The following is a 25,055-nucleotide window of genomic DNA, read 5'->3' as shown; positions in this document are numbered from 1 at the left end:
TTGCATATGGGGTTTGGCACACAGAACTGCCTCTATTGCTGCTGTCATATCATCAGTGATCATTATCACCTTCCCAGGGTAATCACAGTTATGACTATGGGGGCTTTGGCTTCTGAACTAAGGGCCTGATTCAGAGCCAAACGCTCTGACCAGAGCGCTCGCTCTGAATCAGGGCCCTCCTCCATGAAAATGGAGCGGCCTCCTGGCCGCTCGCATAGCTGTGGGTGACCACCCACAGCATATGCGAGAGTCCATGATGATGGTCGCGATGGTCTTGACCATCGCGACCATCGGGCTTGCGACGGAGACCCTGTGGTAGGGTCTCGCTGCCGCAAGCCCTGGAGTGATTTTGGCTCTATCAGAGCCAAAATCACTCCCACTGACATCACTAGTGATGTCAGTGGGGCCGGCTTCAGACGGCAGGCGTTCCCATGGGAACGCCTCCGTCTGGCAGGCACGCCCCTGGCACGCCCACCAAAGGGGGCGTGCTGTCAATCAACAACGACAGCACGCCCCCTTTGGTGCGAGACCCGGAGCGATGGAGAGCCCGTCGCTCGCCGGGTCTCGCGCATGCGCACGACGGAGCTCCCTCCGTCGTGCGCATGCGCAGTGGGGGAACATCGACCCGCTTGCGAGCGGGTCTGAATGACCCCCTAAGTCTGTTTTTCTTTGGGAAGATAGTAAACATAACATCCCCAGGAAGGGTTGGGTATGAAATCCCAGCAGTCGGGATGCATGGTGTGAAAATGCCAACAGCGGCATCCCGATGCTGGAATTCCTGACAGGGGTCGGGTATGTTAACCCTCACCCCTTCTCCCCCTAACCCTCCATTCTTGCACCCTAATCCTAACCCTCCCCACCCCGCATCCTAACCCTCATCATTAGTGCCTAAACCTAATCCTTCCCCCTTAGTGCCTAACCTGACACCCTCAGTGGTACTTAACCCTAACCCTTCCCCCTCCAGTGGTGCCTAACCCTAACCTCCTCCCCAAAGCCTAACTCTAACCCCCCTGTGGTGCCTAAAGCTAACCCGCCCCCCTGCGGCTAACAGTTAAGTGCACCCCAGCTTACCTTCGTTCGAGATGCCGTCTGTCGGGCGTCTCGACCGTCGGTATTTTAACTACATCCCCCACAGGAATACTATATGTGTATATATGTTTCCATATTAACAAGCATTCCCTGATTCTAAAGATAATTTAAGTTGAGATCTACATAAAACTCCAACTCATCTGTAAACATGGGGAATGATGGAGTCAGTAGTCTGTAATCTGTACTGCTCACGCTCACAAACCCAAATGCGCAATTTGTTCACGTATCAAACTTACGCCTGGGAAGGTGGAATGGAAGTGAGATGGGGTTCTCATGCAGGCCAGCAGTTATGTGCATATACGTCTGTTAGGAGGCGTATCTTTTACACCTGCTGCAGGCCAGGTACAATTGTACACTCATGGTGACGATTTGTAATAACTAGGCGCATATGTTACATATGTAGAAGTGGGAGCATCTCAACATGTGCACCTTCTGCTTATGTGTTGAAATACGCTAATTTTCTATCCAGTTTTCTTTTAAGTCATTTACGGCCAGTTGCAACCAACTCAGCATCATTTGCAGGGTCTTTAATATGGTGCATACACACGGTCAGATTTAGGACGATATAAACGAATATCGTTAGATCGTTTATATCGTCCATTTTTTAGCCCCTTCTAACCCCCAAACGACGGACGATGCGCGGGCACGATGGTCGATAACGACCATCGCCCATGCATGCAGTCCAACCAGGTCGATATCAACCAGGTTACTATAGGGACCAGGTCGTTTAGTCGTTTGGGGGTTGGTGCTGTGCTGGATGTTCGATAAAAATCATCCAGCACATGCAGGACGATCAGATAACAATGGCCCTGATTCAGACCCACTCGCGAGCGGATGTCCGCTCGCAAGTGGGTCGATGTTCTGCACTGAGCATGCGCACGACGGAGGGAGCTCCGTCGTGCGCATGCGCCAGACGCGACGAGCGAAGGAAAGTCCTTCGCTCGTTGTGTCTGATCAAAGGGGGCGTGCTGTCGATGTTGCTTGACAGCACGCCCCCTTTGGTGGGCGTGCCGGGGGCATGCCTCCCTGACGGGGGCGTTCCACGGGAACGCCTCCCGTCAGAAGCCGGCCCACTGACATCACTAGTGATGTCAGTGGGAGTGATTTTGGCTCTGATAGAGCCAAAATCACTACGGGGCTTGCGGTTGAAAACCTCAACCGCAGGCTCCGGCTCGCAGTTTCGATGGTCGCGATGGTCACGACCATCGCGGCCATCAAACTGCACGCTCGTATAGGCTGTGGGTGGTGACCCACAGCTATACGAGCGTCCAGGAGGATGCTCCATTTTTATGGAGGGCGGCCCTCATTCAGAGCGTGCGCTCTGCTCAGAGCGTATGGCTCTGAATGAGGGCCAATATCTTTATCGTTGTCTGATCTGACCGTGTGTATGCACAAATAGGCAGACAGTGGTGCAGAATGAACCACTGCATAAAAAAAAATCCTGACACCAAAGAAGCTGGTGGGGAATATCGCCCACACAGCAATACCTGGAACTGAAAGGGCTGTATCCCTCTGTGGAGACTTCATAGCTTCCCATGGTACCGATCGATGGTCCAGATACACGGGCACAAGAAAATAAACTACCTTGAGGTTTGAGTCTTTTTCCTCCTTGTATTTAGTATTCTTAACTTTATTTAAGTGGTCACTTTCTTCTATACTATCTAGGGCCCTCATTCAGAGCCGCTCGCTATTTGCGGTCGTTCGTTCTAAAACAAGGGGTGGCTATTCAAATGAACCGTTCGCTAATTGCGGTCTGTTCACGCCTCTAAGTCTGAACGAGCGAGCAAAACTTGCGGATGTAATTTTGAAAAATACGCCCCCTTGCCGCTCGCACCATACGTCATGTCCGCTATTTATTAGATTAATCGAGTACATCGAACAGCGTATGAACTGCTCGCTATTCTTGTGGCTGGTTTTTTCAACCGCTATTTTGCGAGCAGTTCTGAGTAAAAATAAAAACAAGTGACGTGGTCAATGACGCTGCTGTATTAATTATGCACTCCCTTAAAACGCCCGTTTTGACCTTTAAGCACGCCTGCGATCTAATTCCACACCCCTGTTTTCAAGCACCTTCCCCTGTTACCACCCACATACGCCTCCTTCTGTCACTCAAAATAGCAGGCCCTCGCTATATAGCGAACAAACGATTGTCGGCTGCACTGACTGGTTCGCGCATGCGTATTAAAAACCGTACGCATGCGCAGATGTGCGAACATCGGTCAGAACGAACGAGCGGCCGCTTACGAGCGGCTCTGAATCAGGGCCTAAGTGTGGTCACTTTCTTTTGAGGAAATATTGAATAATAACATTTTATTGTGGTTCCTATCTTGGCCTGGCCTCACCTGTGAAGAAGATGGACCAGCCTCACTCTGACTTGGGGGTTTATTTACTATATGGTGGCTTTTCAAAGCCGCCGATTATCTGTATTTTACCTACAGATTTTAAAACAGCAAAACTATTATGTGCAAAAAACACCTGGTTTTGCACTTAGTAGTAAGCAATTTTAAATTCTATGGCCAAAGCCACTGATAACTGGCAGTCTTCAAGAGCCAACGTTTAGTAAAAACCTCTTGGCTCCAATTTTCTTTATGACATATCATCCTCTGTAGTTGCAGGTGTCGCACAAGATCTATAGATGCTGGTACAGGCTGTTTAATGGCTCTTATAGCTTCTTGTACAGTCTATTTCCAGGGCCATTGTTTGTTTAATGCACTAGGGCATGGCTTTTTGGTATAAAATTTAGGCAACTTTGTTATACTTAGATTTCTTTCCTCCTAAATCCAGAACAAAACAGTAGCATTGATCAGGCAGATGCTTGGCACATGAAAGAGACCTTATGATAAGAATTACTTGCTAGTGAGCACAGCTTTAGAGGGACCAGCAGCAGCACAGATGCATAGGAGGACTTGTGGATCCTGCCAATACCAGACCACTCCTGACCACATGTACCTGACTGGGTGATGACTCCTAATTCCCTTTGCATAGGGTGGAACTACACCAAAGTGGACAATTTGCTTCGGAAATCTCAGATAAAAATCTCATCTAGAGGATATCCACTCTGGCATTATGTCACTGTGGACAAAAAAACCAAACAAGTATTCTCATAAACACTTTTTTTGCAGCATTTCCTGAGCCTCCATGAGGTACATGGCATCGTGGTCTGGCCGAATAAGTAAACACTGACTCTGCCTGGGGGTGATGTCTCTTCTTCTTCCCTAACTGCAGGCTGGTGGAATTATCTCTCAGGTGGACACTGTAAATGTGCTAGGGCCTGTGGGTATTGTGTCAGTTTCCAACAACAGGGACATGCCTCTTATCTTGGATTTGGTGGACCTAGCAGAACCACAAGTGAGCTGGAGGTGATAAGATAATGACACTTACGTGTGTAGATTGGGGTCCGGTCAGGCAGAGAGCGGGTTTTTCTCCTTGTTGGACCACCTTTCTGCAGTTCTTCTTTTAGTATGAGTTTTCCCAGATTAGACTGGATCTGTATGTGAAGTGGAAGCCATAGTGATGGGTGTAAGGGGAACACTTGAACAGACTGTAGCATTAGTCTTATTGGTGGCACGTGCACACACACACAAGCACACATACTAGAGTCATTCACCTTGTTAAGCTCCAGTATCTGACGTTGTCTCAGCTCTCTCACATCCTCTCTGTCTTCCATTTCTTCCTCTCCATGTTTGGATTCCCTGCGATGACGTCTCTCAGACTCTATGGTTAGAAAGAAGTCTCAGTTTGAAACCCACTGTCCTGGCCTCCAGTCAGGCGCTCTGTGGCTATTAGACGTATGCTACTCCTGATAAGCATATCCTACCTACAACAGCCAGGGAAGGAGGACATGGCCAGTAATCAGTCTCGATCTTTGCTGGTTGGTTTGGATCTGGAGGTTTTGCAGCTGGAAACTTAGAGGACTCAACTATAGGGTCATCGGACAGCCTATGGGAGAGCGCCGATTCTGGTGGGAAACAAGACGATGTCTATGAGATCAGTAAAGGAGCTGAACGTGATCTTATAAGGACGAGGCACTGTCAGTTTACTGTCTGAGCGGTTGCAGTAGAGTGAGATTAGTTTGAGAGATAACATGGAAACAGAAAGACTCAGAAGCACCAGAGCATGGGAGCTGACACAGGACAAAAGGCAGAAATCAGGAGACTGAGTGATTGGCAGGATCCTCTCACCTCTCTGCCTGTAGATTGGAGGCTTCTTGTAGAGGTTTGGCTCCTTCTGAGAAATCTCTGTATATGTAGAGAAAAGGAGAGAATGGACTGAGACTGGACCAAAGTGAGGGAGAAACTTATAAGGCATGGCAGTGTATTACAGAAAAACATATGCACGTGCCTCTTACATAATAAATCAATAGGCCTTTCAATTTTTTTTCTTTTTTTACTTTAATCGTTAATACCAAATAAGTAATCTATCACGGCCCTTACTAACACAGCTCCTGACTAAAGCTTCCCCAAAAGCCTTTACCAGCTTATTCAGGAGTCATGTATGTCCAAAAAGCCTCTTTGTATGCAAGAATTGGTCAAAATCCCAACTTATTTCTAAGATGGCATAAATCCTTTGGTGTCACAACTTTCCCCACGTGTTGCATCCGTCCATGTCGTATGTAAGTGACAGATACATTACACGCCTGCATGATATCTACGTATGCAAGTTTTTTTTTCATGTGTCTAATTGATACACAGCATAGACTGGTGACTAAACATCCTGTGTATGAAGATCAGGCTGATCACTAGAAAATGGCCAGTTTATTTAACCAGCTTCTGTAGGCCAGGGCTCCTGTTCCATTCTAATTGGTGTACTGCTTTGACCTTTGGCTCTGAATGACTATGGCTCTGGCTCTTTGACCTATTGGCTTTGGATGGCTAACCATCTGGCTCCTTACCTATGGCTATCTCTTGGACCATTCCATTGGCTGATGTTTTATCTCTTCTTGACCACCACCACATACTTAATAGTACTAAGTTTATTATTATTTATCAATCCGATACTGGACTTCACCAGTTATTATCTGTATTATCATGATACATTATAGACTTTACATATTCATTTCAGCTACGGAGAAGGTGAATGTCAGGGGTTCTAGTAATGTTATAGTGTCTCTGAAACATTGTGCAGCTTTCAAAATCCCGTAAACCGGATGACTTCTATAAGAGGATTTCAGAGCCAGCAATACATACAAGACAGTAGTTTTCCAATAATGTGAGATCAGATCAAACCAGCCATCTTGTACCTGGACAATGGAAGTGCTGGACTCCTCCTCTAGGTGAATTACTTCCCCCGCGGGAACCTTGTACATTGGAGCTACTTCCAACAGACTTATTATCAGCCCAGAGTGCAGAGACCTATTCAATAAGTAATTGCAAGTGTTATTGTTTTAAAGACCCCACATTTATCCTACACCTCAACTTGAATTCCTCAAAACAATCTCACCTCAGGTGACGGAGGAGGTGATATTGACTTGGGAGACAGAGATCTCTGCAAGACAAACAAGTAGAAGAGTCGTTCAGAAGAGACGTTAAAGGTGTTACTAGATGTTCTGTATACAGTTACTGTGGCATAAAGAGGGTCTCATTTAGGAATGGGAGCAGATGGTAGCTATCCAAATGCTTTTGGAAAATTAATATAATCTTTATTGAGAAGTCACAGTGAGCTGCGAGATTGTGGGGTTGGAATCAGAGACCATCTATGGTCACTACATAGTGGGAGATTGGATCTGGGACGTAGGGAATTCACCTCTCGACTGCGAAGAGTCTCTGTGTTCTCCAGAAGAGTGTATGTGAAGTGTGGCTCATAAATCATTAGGTCTGGACGCTCAATATCCAATATAGCCTTGTCACGTGGAAGGGCGGCCAGATCCTTATAGCCCAGGATGCGACTGTCCATGCGAGCCTGGGTAGAGATATATGCACACAAATAATCAGTATAGACAGAAGAACAAAAGAAACAATCAATGAAACCTCTGTTCCATAACAGGTGACTGCAGGATGCATGGTTAGAAAAATGCACTTTTACGTAGGATGAACTCCCCCCTCTTAGTCTGTCCCATTGCCATAAATTAGAGGCTCCGTGCAGATACGTATTACAATTGCTGGAGGAGGCACACTATACAGCCCCTGTCACCTCTCTCACTGGTCTCCCTTGTTTAATTCAAAGCCTGTAGCAAACACAATTGCTTTCTTCCACCGATTGCCCAGAAAAGACTCTATGTGTTATGAGATTAGTACCTATTTCTAAAAATTCCATCTAAAATACTTTTGCAGGCGTATAAGGATATCAACACAACACCAACATACATCTCTTTGCTCATCTCAAGATATCTCCTTACTTGACCCCTCTGCTCTGCGCAAGATCTGTGTCTCTCATCCATATTCGTCACCTGCTCTCATTCGCGGTTACAGGACTTTTACCGGTCTGCAACCACTCTGTGGAATACCCTCCCTCTCACAATAAGCCTCCAAACTTTCAAGCGTTTCCTGAAATCTCTGCAGACAGAACCACCCACATAATCTCCATAAGCAATTCCAACCAATAACCTGCCCTCTACACAGTTCACACAAAACTTACATGTTAGTATATAGGGTTAGTATATTGAATGGGTACACCCATTATAGATACTCCGATGTGTATACACACACACACACACACACACACACACACACACACACACACACACACACACACACACACACACATACAGGTAGTAGAGAAAAGGGACAGGCAATGGATTACTTACAGTGAGAGCAGAGGGGGAGCCCGGCACACTAGGTCCTCTGGAGGAGGTGACACTACCAGGAGATGTGAGGGGTGTCTGCAGAGATATAGAACAATACCAATATACATCCTTTGCACATATGGTGTCTTATTCAGCTTGGTTCGCACGCACCTGCTAACTGCGAAAATATGCTAATGAATGCAATCGTACGGCAACTGCAGCTCTATACCAAGACGCCCATCACTGTATAAAGCCGCCCACTTCCCATGACACTTCCCACTTTCGCAAGTCAGCGAAAACATTGGTAACATCGGAACCATTGGCACAGTTGTGGTTGACCTGACCCTACCTCACAAACTGCTAAACTTCCTGTCGCCATCTAGACCTCTGCCTGCGTATATAATCGCAGAGGCTTAATTATACACGCCCCTGTAACGGTGTTCAAACACACAGGCACGCCTGCGTTCTGCTGACCACCCCTAAATGGTCACTTCATGTCAATCACTGTGCTGTTGGACTGCGCACTCGCTGCGCTCGCTTGCCGATTGCAGCTGCTGGTTCGCGAACTGTGATCCATATGTATGCGCAGAGCGCAAACATCGACCGGCTGCGTTCTAACGCAGCCGTGCGATCCAAGCTGAAAAAGCTTCATAATCAGATACAAGTGGCCACATACAATATGTATTGAGGCGCCTTTGGAAACAGTCACTGTTTTGTTTATGTGCTTTCCTGTATGTGAGACGTTAGCCTGTTTTGTACAATGTTAATATAGCCTGAAAGCAAAGCGTTTTTTTTATTTTTATGAAAGTTAAATCAAATAGGTACAAATATGGTCGCAAATGGGACATAAGTGTATGTGACGTTTGCTTGGTGTACATGAGACACATAGGCTGCTATTATGGTCCCAATTGCAGCTTACCTACTGCACATCTATGCAGCCCCTATATTGCTATTGGCCTGGTCATGTGTCACGCAGGGGTGCTGGAGGGTTTGGAGCTGTGACGGAAATCAGTTGGCAGCAGCGTAGGGACCAGGATTAGAATTACAATCTCCCTAAGGCCACAACTCCTATCCTGGCTTAGAGGCCCTATAAGGGCTTTAACATAAAATAGGGTGTAAAATGTAAGTAAATAGAAGGCTGGTAATATGCCAGCTTCCATCTCGCTCTATAAGGGCAAACAACAATTGCTGAGAGACCAGTCATGCCATTTGTGCAGGTGATTGTGTATCCCGTATTCTATCACACTGTATCTATCCTCACTGTATGGTAGGATTTGGATTTGGTACAAGTACCCTATGTACAGACAAACCTTTCTTTTTTATTAATTTCTTTATTGAAAACCCAATATGCATGCTTCACTCTACACCCTGCCCATTGGAGACATGGCGCTCCTAAAGCGTTAAGAGTTAGGCAGGCCATGTTCTCATCTGGATTCTCCGACATCTTGGGAACCCTCCTACAACTTGGTAAGAAGACAGCCTATAAAGGTCCAACCCTCCACCCCTGATAAAACGTGGACAAACAAGATGAAAATATAAAATACTGGTAAGTGTCCCAGGCTTTTCACCAGTTAGGCAAAAATTCTTCTTACACAAGCCAGTAAGTCCACAGCAACATTTTTTTTTAATAAAAATTTCTGCTTAAAAATCAGTAATATCAGTGCAAAGTGCTATAAAGTGCTATTACGGTGCCTATGGGCCTGATTCAGAGCCGGACGCTATTTGCGCTCGCTGGTTCAGAAAATAGGGGTGGCTATTCAAATGAACCGTTCGCTCTTTGCGGTCTGTTCACGCCTCTATGTCTGAACGAGCGAACAAAACTTGCGGTCGTTTTTTGAAAAAATACGCCCCCTGGCCGCTCGCATCCTACGTCATGTCCGCTATTTATTAGATTAATCGAGTACATCGACCAGGGTATGAACTGCTCGCTATTCTTGTGGTTGGTTTTTGCTACCACAATCTTGCGAGCAGTTCTAGCTATAAAATAACCCAGTGACGTGGTCAATGACGCTGCTGTATTAATTATGCACACCCTTAAAACGCCCGTTTTGACCTTTAAGCACGCCTGCGTTCGGATCTCCACTCCCCGTTTTCAAGCACCTTCCCCTGTTACCACCCACATACGCCTCATTCTGTCACTCAAAATAGCAGGCATTCGCTATTTAGCGAACAAACGATTTTCGGCCGCACTGACTGGTTCGCGCATGCGTATTACGATCCGTACGCATGCGCAGTTGGGAAAACATTGCTCAGAGCGAATGAGCGGCCGCTTACGAGCGGCTCTGAATCAGGCCCTATGCTAAGTACACCACGCAGCAAGGTTCTAGCATAGACTGAGAAGGGACACTGGGCCTGATACAGCAAGGAACGCACGCTAGCAGGCGCACGCACCCGGCCGCTGCGAGGATATGCTAATCAATACATACACGCGGAGACAGCAGCATAAGATGCAGACGCCCAGCCCTATATTAAGCCGCACATTTTACTCAAAGCCTAAAGAGTACACAAGATGGCGTAAACATCGGTAACATCGAAAACCATCGACCACATTTGCATAATCGTGGTTGACCAGACCTCGCGCAGGATCTTGGCAACTTCCTGTGTGTACGGAGTCTCATCACTGCGTGTGACACAGCAGTGGCTAATTTATGCACACCCCTAAAACAGCGTCCCAACGCACAGGCACGCCTGCGTTCGTCCGACCACCCCCCGTCACCACCCACAAACGGCACTTCCAGTCAATCTCTTTTCCCTGGGTCTATGTATTCACTGTGCACGCTTTTGCGGACACAGTGAGTGGTTCGCGCACTGCGACTTAGATGCATGCGCAGACTGAGAACATCGGCCGATTGCGTACTTCTGCATACGTGCGTTCCTTGCTGAATCAGGCCCACTGTGCATACATTGAAGTGTAACCATGTATTACCTTTGGCAGCTTTTCCATTCAGCTGTCGTGCGTCAGTGAGTTGTGTGTATACCAGAGATCTAGAAGCGATAAACAATAAAATTAATTTATAAACTTTGTGTGTTCTCTGTATATGGTTTCAATGTATGACTGGATGTAGGGTGTCGAAGCAGTGCATTATGGGTTAGCGTGTGTATGTGTGTGTGTGTGTGTTCGTGTGTATGTGTTGGAGGGGGATTTAAATTTTCTCAGAAGATATAAACAAGTAGACGCTACCGGCAGTACATGAGTAATTATGTAGATAGTACTCTGGATTTAGTACTGATAATCTGAATTAAACCTTAGCTCTTAGAACAATAATTTGTAGAAAACCTCAGCTAAGTAATGATCTCCAGTGGTGCCTGTCTGGCAATTGGGTCACGTGGAATTGGGGCATAACTAGATATTCCTGGCAACAAAAGGAGACCCGACCCATCCCAGCTCTGCGTCAAGTCACTGCACTCACCAGGATCTGATCCAACAACCCCCAACACTGCAACTGTTTTACATTATCACACGTGTTGCCGGAACTATATGGATGTTTGTTGTATTCTCAGTAACTACTACATATGACTGCTGTCAGAATGCATCCATACTGTATGCAGCTAGACTGAGCTTTTCTCATGATTCTCTCTGGCTCCTTAAAACATCTTATGTGCTATAGTGCTGAATGGCGGCTGCATTGGAGCCTCTTGCTGTGAGAAACTGGGGTGCCTGGGCAGCGTTAATAAAGATCAAGCCGGCCTGACACCCCTTTTGAAACAGGGAACAATAGCGACATATTTTCCACAGTTTTGCTTAAAGACTTATATTCTCCAAATGATTCTTCGCCCAGGCTATCCCCAATGCATTGCAATGTTTTATTACATGTTGCTTGTGCCTGGGGTTCTCATCCTGCCCTCCTGTTCTCCAGAGTCCACTCCTGGACACAATGGAGTCCTCTCAGTGGGAGGCAGGTGAGCATTTGGCTGTGTGAAAATGTCCGTCACAGCTGTACTGAGACACTCACCAGCGGCTACAAGCGACTGCCAACAAAGATGCAGCCACAGACGCAGATCAATCGATAATCGGCAAAAACATTTATTTATTGAATTGGTTGCATGCAGGGTAAATACTGGCTGACTTTGCATGTAGCCCACAAATGCTGGTAGGCTGTATTTTTACACTGCAACTCTAAGGGGTCTATTTACTAAGCAGTGTTAGGAGACAGAGTGAAAAGTGATAAGAAAGTGATAAGGTGCCAGCCAATCAGCTCCCAACTGTCATTTTTCAAACACAGCCTGTGAGATGACAGTTGGGAGATTATTGGCTGGCTTCTTATCACTTTCTTATCACTTTTCACTCTGTCTCCTAACACTGCTTAGTAAATAGACCCCTAAATCTCTCTGAAGCACCTGCAGTGATACCTTGTTTTACCAAAGTGCAAAGTTACGCTTTTTTTTTGCTCCTAACCCAGAATCTGCCCCTACCTTGGTCAAACGTCTTCCAAATTTCCCAACCACCCATTCACGAGGACAGTGCAAATGTAGGATCTAATAGAGGAACCAGGGTAGCACATACCATTTCCCTATGGGGAATTGGTGGAGATCTCCTGCATGAATGATTCTTGTGGAGCAATGCATGTCCTAAAGCTATTGTGGATGGCTTACACCTTACAGGGTAGGAGACAGATCACCTGTAGCATAGAGAACTGTTTGCTTACTTGGTGTGGAAGGAACAACCTGCCTAATATATTCTCTGTAAAACTAAATAATCAACCTCACTAATATAATAGTCTATATAAGATGGCAGTTCCTGCAGACATCTTAGTATTTTAACAGTGATCTAGATAAGTGGCACATTTAATTTAAGCTTAATGAAGTTTGTGGTGGGAGACAAACGCCAAACTGTTGAAAGGGGACAGATACGGGATGCCGGCGCTCAGATCCCGGTGGTCAAAATCCTGATGCCGGTATCCCGACAGGGTTAGGATACCGACACCTGTCGTTCCCTACCATAACCCTCCCTCCCCAGTACCTGAATCTAACCTCCCCCTAATGCCTAAACCTAACCCTCCCCCCAGTGCCTAACCCTAACCCCTAACCCTCCCCCAACCCCGCTACTTACCTTCGGGATGCCGGCGGTCAGGATGCCAGTGCCGGGATTCTGACAGGTGTCGGGAATCCGGCGCCAGTATTCTAAGTGCTGGCATCCCCTGTGCCGGGATATTGTACGTATCCCATTCAAAGTGTTGTGGAGTGTGGAGTGTTGGGGTCATCCTAGCACCTTCTGTAGGGATCTCCTACAGTGCAGACATTCAGGTTTGATGGTATGAATGGCATTAATAGTACTGGCATCTCTGTTCGCTTGCTATTTGCTGGGATATGCATGTTTTGGGTTAATACTACAAGAATTTGTGTGTAAAATAACACTAGCAAACGTGTATTGCAAGGAGATAGCTGTGGCCACGGGTACCAGGAGTGGGTCGGGGCAGTGGATGATGCAGTTAGCCTTGAAAATGTTTATTTTTATAAGTAGAAATTATGTGGGCTAATTAAATATGAAAGCATTTGCAGCAGGCAGATTATATCACCGTATGCCATAGGAGATGAGAAAGATTTACTACTCACAGACTCTACTGTATGCTCAATGTATCCCCTGTAATTGTACCTGGATATTATATTATAGCCTGTAATAAATCCCATTATAATATGGTCAGGGTAATGTTAGTCATTACCTTAGAATACTGGATAATTTATCAACCAAGTATTGACAAATATGTATTATCTGAATATGCATTGTACTAAGGGCCTGATTCAGAGCCGGACGCTCTGAAAGAGCGCTCGCTCTGAATCAGGGATTTTTTTTTTTTTTTTTGAGCGGCCTCCTGGCCGCTCGCATAGCTGTGGGTAACGACCATCGGGGCTTGTGACGAGACCCTTGCGGTAGGGTCTCGTCTTCCGCAAGCCCCAGAGAGCTTTCGGCTCTAACAGAGCCGGAAAATGTCCCACTGACATCACTGGTGATGTCAGTGGGGCCACCCACAAACGGCGAGCATTCGCTTGGGAATGCCTCCGTTTGTGAAGCCACCCCCCGCCATGCCTACAAAACAGGGCGAGCTGTCGATCAACATCGACAGCCACCCCTTTTGTAGTGAGCCACGGAGCGAGAGAATTTCTCTCTCGCTCCGGGGCTGGCGCACACGCAGTGCGGCCGCTGCGCGTGCGCAGAGCCCACCATTGACCCGCTTGCGAGCGGGTCTGAATCAGGCCCTAAGTAAGTTGTATAGTTGTTATGAGTATAATGAGAGTACAACAACGGGTTCATATAATGGGGCCATATAAAATTAGACGCGAAAACGTTACTGTGGCCAGAGGCCGGACCCACGTTCATAAAGGGGTTAACCCCCATGCTGCAGCGCCATTATTAAAAGGACAAAAGGCACCAGGCGTCCGTGGTAAATGTGTACTCTGCGCTACACGGTGAGTGTTAATAAGTGTATTTTTAATGTTTTATATGCCACGGCCGGGACCCACTGCAATGGGGGAGTGTGGGTAGAGTGTGGCTGCACGTTGGGGGACAGGGAGAGCCAGCTCCCACTGCAACCAGCGCTGACACAGTTAAAGTCCCAGTGAGGACACAGTTTAAAAGCACACTGCACATGGTTTATAATAAACTGTATTAAAAGATATATGTATTGCTGTAATGCACTGCAGCTAATCTGCAATGCATTAGTGCATGAAGCAAAGTATATTTAATAGGCTATGCACTATATTGCTTATTGTAATGGGGATTTCCCTCCTGACATAGGAAGTGATATGTTAATTATCCTGACCTATGGTAGTGGTCAAACCCTTTGTGTAACAAAGCTTTCTTTGAAGTGCATTCCAGGAGAGACCAGGATGGAAGCTTTCTGTGAAGGCGTGAAGAGTGTCAAATTACCAAATCGTCCTTTGATATGTCCCTGAGATTGTGTCTTGTGTGTCTGCACTTCTGTGGAAAAATTTTTGTTTTTCACGATTCCCTGCACATTGCAGGAAGACTAAAGCGAATACTATTGCTGGTTATTCTACATAGATATTTTGCCACTGTGCGATAAATGTATCAAAGAATGAATGCAATTTATCAGTTCCTGTGAAATGTTATATTTCCCGTTTGAGAGACAGTCTAGTTTGTGTGTTTTAGGAAAGCCAACTGTTCTTGGTTGGTAACGAGGAACTGTACTTAATTTCTGTGAAATGTAAAATGTGTTTATTTATGTTTTGTGAGCTAGCACGATTGGCTAAGAGGAACCCAGGGCGGACTTACCCCCTGTGGTAATGTGTAGTGGAATAGCATAAAAAAAGGCTTTGTGCCAAGTAAAAATTGTACAACCCAGTAAATTATTTGAGGAGAAGAACTGCTGATTGATAAGATTCCTGTATGCTAATGTAACCTTCATTCGGAAAGGTTGAGTCTTTTTTTAAGACTATGAGCAATAAACATCTTGCCTGACTTCAATTACATCTCAATCCTGTGACCAACAGAATTGCGCAAAACGCTATTCCGTTCTCCGGCTGTTCTGGGTAAGAGCTCCGCGTCTCCAAGCTCAAGTCAACTGCCAAGCTACCGTGCAGACCTGGTCCATTGCGAGGGATCAGGAGGAATCAGCCGACACCAATCAGGGGGTGTGGCCGCAGCTAGTCAACTCATACGACAGTAGAAGCGGTTCCATGTGCCGAGGTAGGAGCCTGGGTGTTCGTAAGCAGTTCCGAGTGCCGATAGGAGGAGCTTGGTGGTGGCAGCATGGTTATACCCCCACGGCGCAGTGGGCAGAGTCAGTGACAAGCGGTCACTGACGGTAAGCGGGAATATCTGATACCCCAAGTTCCAGTGGGGATCGAAAACCCAACCTGTGATCGGGAGTCCGGGCTGGAAGCCTTCCGGTCACAGTTACGTTTTCACATGCAAAAAACCTGTATACCAGAATGAGTCACTTTTCACGTCTATCACGTTTGCCGTTTTGTTTGCGCAATCCTATTGCGAAAGACGCGGAGCGGCATTTACTCCCCAAAAAATTCAATGTGTTATATGCAAAAAAAATTCATGTGAAAATGGGGAAATCAGCTGTACCCCCTAAAAAGTCAAACTAATAGGGTAATGGTGTAGTGTATTAGTGACCATAATCAAAGGAATTTGGGTTCTTGTGTCAAATGGCTGTTGTATGCATTTTTCTTTAACAGTGAAAAAAATTATACAAAGAAATATTTTTTGTAAAAAATAAATGATATAGTTAAATTAGGGGTACATTAAAATGGGTGTAATTTTTTTTTTTCTTTTAATTTTAAAAAATACACCTGTCACTTGCACCTGCAATCCCCAAAACACCTGTCCATACAGCCCCCCAACTTATCTACTCCACTACTTTAAAACCATTTTCCAACACTTTTTAAATTTTCTCCCAAAAAAAATAACGTCATTATTGGCAAAATTAATTTAAATTTAATTTAAATTTAATTTAAAAAAAATATTTTGCCTAATTAGTCATTATCATTATTGGAGGGTGTCCAAGGGGTTCTGAGCCAAGTCCTGAAATTTTTAGCAAAAAATAGAGGTTTTGCACAATTTATCACCTCCTCTGAGACGGTGGAAACTTTTTGTCGCTTTTGACTATGGAGAATTTGCATGTGGCAAAAGCAGCGGCTAATACGATAGTACGATACGCATTTTTATCGATAAGTCTGCACATGCAGACTTAAACATTTTTTGCAAAACGACAGCTTATCGCGACCGGATTCAATTAGCCGCAAAAAAACCACGGTTTGGCGTAAAGTTTTCACAAGTGCAAACTTTTTGCACCAGAATGCGTATCGTGCAATCCCATTCCTGGAGTTTTTGCATGTGCAAAGTTTTCATAGACAAAAACCGGCTAACTGTTTTCACCATCTCAGAGCAGGTGAAAACTTGTGCAAAATCCTTATTTTTAGCTAAAAATGTGGGGACGGTTCAGAACCCCTTGGCCACCCCCCACCCTACCCATAATGGCAAATTAGACAAAAAAAACCAAAACTTAATTAGCTTAATTTCGACAATAATGACACGTCAATTTTAGGGTGAAAAAATTTAAGTAGTAGGAAAATGGGTTTAAACTTTAAAGTAGTGGGTGAGGTATTTTGGGGGGGCTGTAGGGATGGCTGCAGCAGGTGTATTTTTTAAAAGTACACATTATAAACACAAAAATATACTTGCACCCATTTTAATGCATCCTCAATTTAACTGCAGCAATTATTTTCTCCCAAAAAAATATTGTATTTTAGAATTTTTCCAGACTTTTACAAATATGCATATAACAGCCATTTGACACAATTTAAGAACCCAAAATACTTTTATTAGTTCCACGAATACACTTCTTTATTTCTTTCCTATGTCAGTTAGGCTTTTTATGGGGTACAGACTGATTTCCCAAAAAAGTGCTGTACTTTTTGCAGGTTACACCATGGACAGTTTTCGCGTGAATGCGTTTTTGCGGTTTCTGTAATAGGATAGGACTACCAAACAGGAGCACGCATTGATAAAAGACGCAAAAATATTGCACCAAAACACGCAAATTGTGCAAAAAATTTCCCCCTAAATGTCTTGAGATATGTTCATGTGTTTGTTATGTGACAAATGCTATTGTTATGATTTAGTTTTTATTAATGATGTTAGTATGTATTTTAATATCGTTATGTCATTTTATAAACAGTAATAAAATAAATATGATATATATATGCAGTGTGCATGATTGTGTTTCCTGGCTGAACAAACTATCATGTGTGTTGGTTTTCCATACAAATTAGGTGCTATGCAATCCGGTTGTTCTTGTGTTAGGTCATATTAGACAACGATCCACTGAGCCTGCTAAATGTTGTAGAATATCTTATTATAAGTTCAATGCTTTTGTTTAAATGCCAGATGAATAGCAGATCTCACCAGTCTGTGTGTTGCTCTGCATCACGTGACCTCTTAGGTTCTGCTCCGTCTCTGCAGGAAGAGAAAACAAAGCAAGATCTTATGTTTGGATGTTAATGTTTGGTTATCAGGACTAAAACAATCTTTCTTGAAGTTAGCAGAATAAGTAGGGTTTTATATTGTGAATCTGTACAACACAAAGTCACCAACTATTTAATTTAGAAATAGGACTGCAAATTTGCCAGATAATACATTTGACACATTAATATCCGATATTCTTGCCTTTCTACAGTCAGTGTAGTATTACATAATGGGAAAAACAAGAGATATGGTAAGAACTTACCTTTGTTATCTCTGTTTCTACGAAGTCCATAGGGTCCACAGGGTTGACCTTGGGGTATAGGTTGGGAACCAAATCCGGGCACCACGCAGTTAAAGCTTTTAGCTCCCAGGATGCACTTGGGTCCACTCTCCCTATAACCCCGCCCCCCAGCCAGAGGCACCTCAGATTGTAAGTAGCCAAAGGCCGGAGGAGGAGAGAAAAAGAGAGAGAAAACTGGAACACTCTAGAACCATACTCACAGAAAAGGAGACGGGAAACCGGTGACCAGTAACACAGCCCATATGAAGCCAGGTGCGTCAGGGCGGGCGCCCTGTGGACCCTATGGACTTCGTAGAAACAGAGATAACAAAGGTAAGTTCTTACCATATCTCTTGTTTTCTACTTCAGGGTCCATAGGGGGTCCACAGGGTTGACCTTGGGGATGTCCCAAAGCAGTTCAACCAAGGGTGGGGACGCTCCTGTGCTGAGAGGAGAATCCGTCGCCAAAAAGGAAGCATCCTGAGAGGCAAAGGAAACCAATGCCTAGAACCTTAAAAAGGTATGGACAGAAGACCACGTGGACACCTAGTAAGGCAAAACAGCCGAGGCGCCACGGCGAGCCGCCCACGAGGGTTACACGGCCCGAGAAAAAAACAAGCCTCAACGACAGAAATTCCCACCCATGGGTAGGCCCCTGAGGAAGACATACGAGGCCATCCAGTCAACATTTCATTATAGGCCGGCCATCGTTTCCTGTTAAAACCAGAAACCGCAGACCACCAATAAGGAGTCCTATTACCATAAGGAACTTGAACGGATCACATAAAGCCAAAGAGGCCGGACCACAGTCCATGAGGCCACACCAGGCGAGAGGACTGGGAACTGAATGGCCATACCATAAGTTCCAGAATAATATGGAACCTAAAAACCACTTTAAGAAGAAACACAGGGCAAGAGCAACTCACACCCTGACATGATGCCCTCCAGAAGAGGGAGCCACATGAGAACGCTCCCAATTCAGACACTCTCCTGGTTGATTTAAACACCCTGAGAGAGAGAGAGAGCTTAAACAATAGACCATGTAATGGCTATCACAACCAGCGGTTCCATTGACTGTCCCCGGAGGGAACAAAGAACCACTACTAACTCCCCAGGAGTCCCTAGGGAGGACAAGTGGAGACATAATCCAGAAAACACTCCAAAGGATGAACTGGATACCAGAGCGGAGCAATTCCATATCTTAACCATACCGACAGTGTAGAGATCCGCACTGTCAGGAAGGCCAGGCCAAGGGTGAAACCCAAGCCAGCTGGAAGGAATGCCAGAATATCTGGAAATCCTGGACACCGGAGGATCGTATCGACAGGTACGATACCATAAGAATTATGTATGCCACAGTCCGTGGCAGATCCCAGCAAAGTCTGGCCTATCTGCTCTAAACATCTCAATGAAGACAGAGCCAGGGAAGCCCGAGGACCACAGTAGGGGCGCAGTTAAAGACAAGCGATCCAGATCCAGGGAAAAACAAGGACCCTGAGACAACAGGTCCAGATAGTGAAGCAGTAGGAACGGAGCATCGATGAGGAGACTCCGAAAATCTTAGTACCAGTGATGTCTGGGACGACCTGGAGCCCCCAGAAGGAAAGCCCCTCCGTCTCGAATTAAACTTCCGAAGACCTCGAGGAAGAAGGGAGACCGGAGGACACAGGTACACAAAGTGGAAGGACCACTTCACTGACAAAGAGTCACTGAAGGTAGCTTCAGTACTCCTAGAGCTGGACTGTAACACCGGTAATGTGTGATCGAGTCAGAAGGCCATGGGGATCAATCCCCTCAGGGAGGCCCCCTCTGCTCACCAGGAGTTGAAACCTCTCTTGGAGAAGAGACTAGTCCCCGGGATGCACGCCGTGACGGCTGAGGAAGCCCGCTTCCCAATGGAGAGCTCCGGGAATAAACACCGCAGAGTTGGCCAGGAGAAGACCCTTGGACTATGTCAGAATGGGTGACATTCCTAACATTGCCACCCAACTACCAGTGTTGCCTAGATGGAAGCCACTGTTGTGACACTGTCGGACTGAACCTATTCAGGTTTACCGTGACAAATGGGTTAGGCCAGAGTGAAAGTCCAAGACAGCTTAAAGTATCAACAAGTTAAGTGGCAGGGCAGAAGCGACAGACGTCCAACTGCCCCGAAACGAATGCGGACCAGACACTGTCTTTAGCAAAGAACACCCTGGACGAGATGGCCATAGCCACCCGGACAGAGACCAACTCGCCTCCGGAGAAAGTATCATCGTTCGAACAGCGATCCGATGGAAAAAACTCGATCCATCTGGAGGGGAGTCAATTATGGCAAGGCCTGGAATGGAACTGAGCACATTCCACCCTACCAAAAGGTAGACACTCTGGTAGACCGCGCATCACAAAGAGTAATGACATATGTCGACTGCGTAGATATCCGCACACTCGAAGTTGAAGAGTGGAGATCTTGTCTTACGCCAGAAAAATTCTCAGATTCTGAGAATCCAGCAGTGCTCCCAGATGAAGAAAACCCTGTGAGGGATGCAGGGAGGACTTTTTCTCCGTTGACTAATTATCTGTGCCGAGAAGAAGCCCCGGTTATCCTGACCTGGCGGTAAAGTACCTTGGTGATCCTGCTAAAAGCAGGAGACCGTCCAGAGAAAGGAGCATTCGGATACACTGAACAGGTGAACTGTCAGAAAATCCATAAAGCTGGTAAACCCCGGTGGAGTTGAGGACAGCCCCAAAAGGCAGAGCCCGAAACTTACAAGTGTTGCTGTGGCACAGCAAACCTGAACCCATGCTGATGAGAGGGCTCTGTATGTACCCGTAGGTACGTATCCTGAATACTCGGATATACCATAAAATCCCCAGGTTCCAAACATCGGATGATGGAGCATGGACGATTCCACCTGAGTCAAGGCACCGTTGGAATCTGATTCAGGGATTTGAGACAGAGTATAGGCAAAGGAGGACCAGTCGGTCACCGCCCCAAAAAGAAAGTAGAACAACCAGTCCCTCACTGAGATAGTGAGGTTGGCCGAAATAGCTCTGCTTACCACAAAGACTGTATAGCTTTCTGGGATTGTAAGGCCCTGATCAGTTCTGAAGAAGGGCCCGTGTAACAATGCCTGTGAGGAGGCTGCATGAGCAATGAGAGGCCGTTGAGAATCAGTACCTCACTCTGGAAATTCCCCAGATGTAGACCTGTCCCGTCAGGCTGAGGGTATATCCTCAGGTGTAGAAACAGGGTCGTCCGGAAGTCCAGGACTGCTCGGTACTGGATATGGTGGCCCCCATGGAGGCCGACAGCCTAGGAAAAAACAGGCCTTTAGGCTGACCCTGAGGACAAAAAGACTTAACAGAGTTAGTCCGAATGTAGTGGGAGTAGCTAAAGACGGTATCTCCCCATTAGTGATACTGCCAATGATGCAACGATCTTGTCAAGGTCAGGACCAAACAAGAACTTCCCCATGGAAGGAGTGTGCACCTCTGCTTTCCCATAACGCAGCCATAGGGTACTGCGGCGGATACAGACGCCGCCGAAACCCTGAAAGTTAGAAGACCGGCATCCCATGAGGTAATCCCACATATGACCACTGCATATTTTGTGAGCGGCAAAAAGATATTTGAACCTCAGACGTGTTGGAGGGGAAAAACGTCACAAAAGCATCACCATGCGATGGCCATGGTAGGACGGGCAACAGGCCCTGAAAACGAGTACATTGATTTCAGGCAAAGTTACCACCTACGGATCCGTAAAATTCGTCCAGGCCGGGATGGGAGGCGTATTAATGCCTGTAACCCGATGATTAACATACAAATCCATCCCAGAAGGGGATTTCCATTACTTGTGAGGACCCTCAGGGAATGGGAAACAGGAGGCCTTTGTGACTCCTCGTATCTGGGGACAGCCAGACTCCCGCTATGAGATCCACCCGCTGGGCAGAAAACGGGAGATGTATGATACTGGTGCAGGATCGACATTCTCTATATCCAGAATGAGCCTGGCTACCAGCCCCAAAGCAGGGATAATAATACTTGAGATCGGCTCCCCCCATGTGAGAGGGAAAGAGCCGAATATACCATCCAGTTCACGGCAGAGCCACTGGTCAGTAACCACAGGGCGTATATCACGCCAATTAGTATTTCGCATAAAACGACATCCACCAGGGTGGCCGTTGTGGTAATCCCTGCAAGGGGAATGACAGACCGATGTGGTATCGGAGGTAATTCATGTACTGTGAAAAACCCCGGCGGGGAGCGACAGTCTGTTGCACAGGGGTAAATTGCAAGAAATTGCGAGATACCCCGAGTTCAAAAGGGCAGTATGGTGAAGTAACTCCAAGCGAGTGACGACAATGGGGCCCGCCCGGCGATCCTCAAAGGAGAGGATCCTGAGAAACAACGCCCTTTAAGGGGGTCGTGCAAGGGGCCCGGCACCAGATGGTGCCGCATACATAAACCTTTCTGAGTTAAAATCCTCCGCACTAATTCCTGCAGGCTATGACTTGCAGAATAGCAATAATGGGTGCAGTATCGTGTGCAATCTCCTGGTCAGATATATCTGACTATCTTGACGGAAATATTAAGCAGCGCCATACCGGTCCTGACTGACGCTAAGATTAGCTGCAGGGACCCATTATCAGCGTATGCAACTCACAGTTCCATCTAAAATATGGCAACGTGCAGCACGCAACAGTATGTGACAAACCTCACAGATATTAACAAATATATATATGTGAGGTCTCAGAACCACCCCAGGTACACCTGTATTAGGGCAGATAAAGAAAAGGGATAGATATACACTGACAGGTGAGAGAAAAAGCAGACAGTCAGCACTAGCATAAGTCACATACAATGCAGAAAAATATATATACATACATAAGCATGACATATAATATACTGCACAATGTCGCTACATTCAACTGCCCAGATTCAGTGTCTGGGAAGGCTATAGCGCTGTGTACACTCACCCAAAATGGCCAGGTACGAAGGGGGACTGGGCTCACTGACATCCTAAGAGTTCTGCAGCACCACAGAGAGAAAATGGCCACTGGAGACCTCAGAAGAAGCGTGGCCCGCGGAGGAAGCAGCTCAGCGACGCCAGACTGTATTATTGAAAGGCGCGCTGAGCTGAGGGGAGGAGCCGCTAGACAGGGAAGGCTTCCTCCCCTGGCTAGCAATTGACCCCCCGGGATGCCGGCTCCCGCTGCCGCTATAATCCCTGGTGGGCTGTGGACACGCGGGGTATGCCTCCATGGAGGGGGAGCCCGCCGCCACCGCTAGCGCCTCCGGTCTGTCCCCAGAGACCGGAGGCATAAGGCTGCATATTCACACGTGGATCACCGCAAGCGGTGACCACGCGACTTACCTGTCCCCGTCGATCCGGCAGCAGCCCAGGGATTCCTCCAGAGCCCGGCTAGTACAGACTCTGGGGTCCCGCTGCGATCCCCAGATCTGTACTGGCGTCGCAGCGCCGGCGGGGTGTAGGAGCGGCAGCTCAGACGTCCATTGGACAGTCTGATGCTGCCGCTCTGAAGAGTAGTAAAAAATAATAAAACAAAACTCTTTTAAGCTTAGAGGCTGCTAAGCAGCCCCCCTGCAGTAACGGTGACCCAACTCCGGCCGGGCACCAACTTAAACTGAGGTGCCTCTGGCTGGGGGGCGGGGTTATAGGGAGAGTGGACCCAAGTGCATCCTGGGAGCTAAAAGCTTTAACTGCGTGGTGCCCGGATTTGGTTCCCAACCTATACCCCAAGGTCAACCCTGTGGACCCCCTATGGACCCTGAAGTAGAAAAAAGCCAATTGTGACAGCGAGAGGAATGACAGACAGCGGGGGGGAAGGAATGACAGACAGCGAGGGGAAGGAATGACAGGCAGCGAGGGGAAGGAATGACAGGCAGCGAGGGGATGGAATGACAGGCAGCGAGGGGAAGGAATGACAGGCAGCGAGGGGCAGGAATGACAGGCAGCGAGGGGAAGGAATGACAGGCAGCGAGGGGAAGGAATGACAGGCAGCGAGGGGAAGGAATGACAGGCAGCGAGGGGAAGCAATTACAGACAGCGTGGGGAAGGAATGAGTGACAGCGAGGGGAAGGAATGACAGACATCGAGGGGCAGGAATGAGTGACAGGGAGGGAAAGGAATGACAGACAGCGAGGGGCAGGAATGACAGACATCGAGGGGCAGGATTGACAGACAGCGAGGGGCAGGAATGACAGACAGCGAGGGGCAGGAATGAGTGACAGCGAGGGGCAGGAATGACAGGCAGCGAGGGGAAGGAATAACAGACAGCGAGGGGACGGAATGACAGACAGCGAGAGGAAGGAATGACAGGCAGCGAGGGGTAGGAATGAGTGACAGGGAGGGAAAGGAATGACAGACAGCGAGGGGCAGGAATGACAGACAGCGAGGGGCAGGAATGACAGACAGCGAGGGGAAAGAATGACAGACAGCGAGGGGAAAGAATGACAGACAGCGAGGGGAAAGAATGACAGACAGCGAGGGGAAAGAATGACAGACAGCGAGGGGAAAGAATGACAGACAGCGAGGGGAAGGAATGACAGATAGCGAGGGGCAGGAATGAGTGAAGGGGAGGGAAAGGAGTGACAGACAGTGAGGGACAGAATGACAGACAGCAAGGAGACAGAATGACAGACATGAGGGAAAGGAATGACAGACAGCGAGGGGAAAGAATGACAGACAGCGAGGGGAAGGAATGACAGACAGCGAGGGGAAGGAATGACAGACAGCGAGGGGCAGGAATGAGTGACAGGGAGGGAAAGGAATGACAGACAGCGAGGGGAAGGAATGACAGACAGCGAGGGGAAGGAATGACAGACAGTGAGGGGACGGAATGACAGACAGCGAGGGGACGGAATGACAGACAGCGAGGGGACGGAATGACAGACAGCGAGGGGACGGAATGACAGATAGCGAGGGGCAGGAATGAGTGACAGGGAGGAAAAGGAATTACAGACAGCAAGGGTAAGGAATGACTGACAGTGAGGGACAGAATGACAGACAGCGAGGGGACAGAATGACA

At 47.0% G+C, this 25,055-nt stretch overlaps 1 protein-coding gene across 1 annotated transcript in view; it reads right to left on the bottom strand.

The window, feature by feature from the left end:
• The window catches only part of DMTN (dematin actin binding protein), a 77,454-nt gene that overhangs the window by 16,987 nt on the left and 35,412 nt on the right, over window positions 1–25,055 (bottom strand). Inside the window, 10 exon segments of the mRNA XM_088443398.1 lie at window positions 4,471–4,576; window positions 4,697–4,803; window positions 4,907–5,047; window positions 5,271–5,327; window positions 6,329–6,440; window positions 6,529–6,573; window positions 6,832–6,987; window positions 7,832–7,906; window positions 10,737–10,795; window positions 17,685–17,735. Coding sequence (XP_088299524.1) covers window positions 4,471–4,576; window positions 4,697–4,803; window positions 4,907–5,047; window positions 5,271–5,327; window positions 6,329–6,440; window positions 6,529–6,573; window positions 6,832–6,987; window positions 7,832–7,906; window positions 10,737–10,754 — 817 coding nt within the window. The 5' untranslated portion in view covers window positions 10,755–10,795; window positions 17,685–17,735.

The sequence above is a fragment of the Taudactylus pleione genome, unplaced genomic scaffold (genome assembly GCF_031769625.1).
Source record: "Taudactylus pleione unplaced genomic scaffold, aTauple2 ptg000329l, whole genome shotgun sequence".
NCBI classification, from domain to species: Eukaryota; Metazoa; Chordata; class Amphibia; order Anura; family Myobatrachidae; genus Taudactylus; species Taudactylus pleione.
This window is presented reverse-complemented; position numbering and strand designations above follow the sequence as displayed.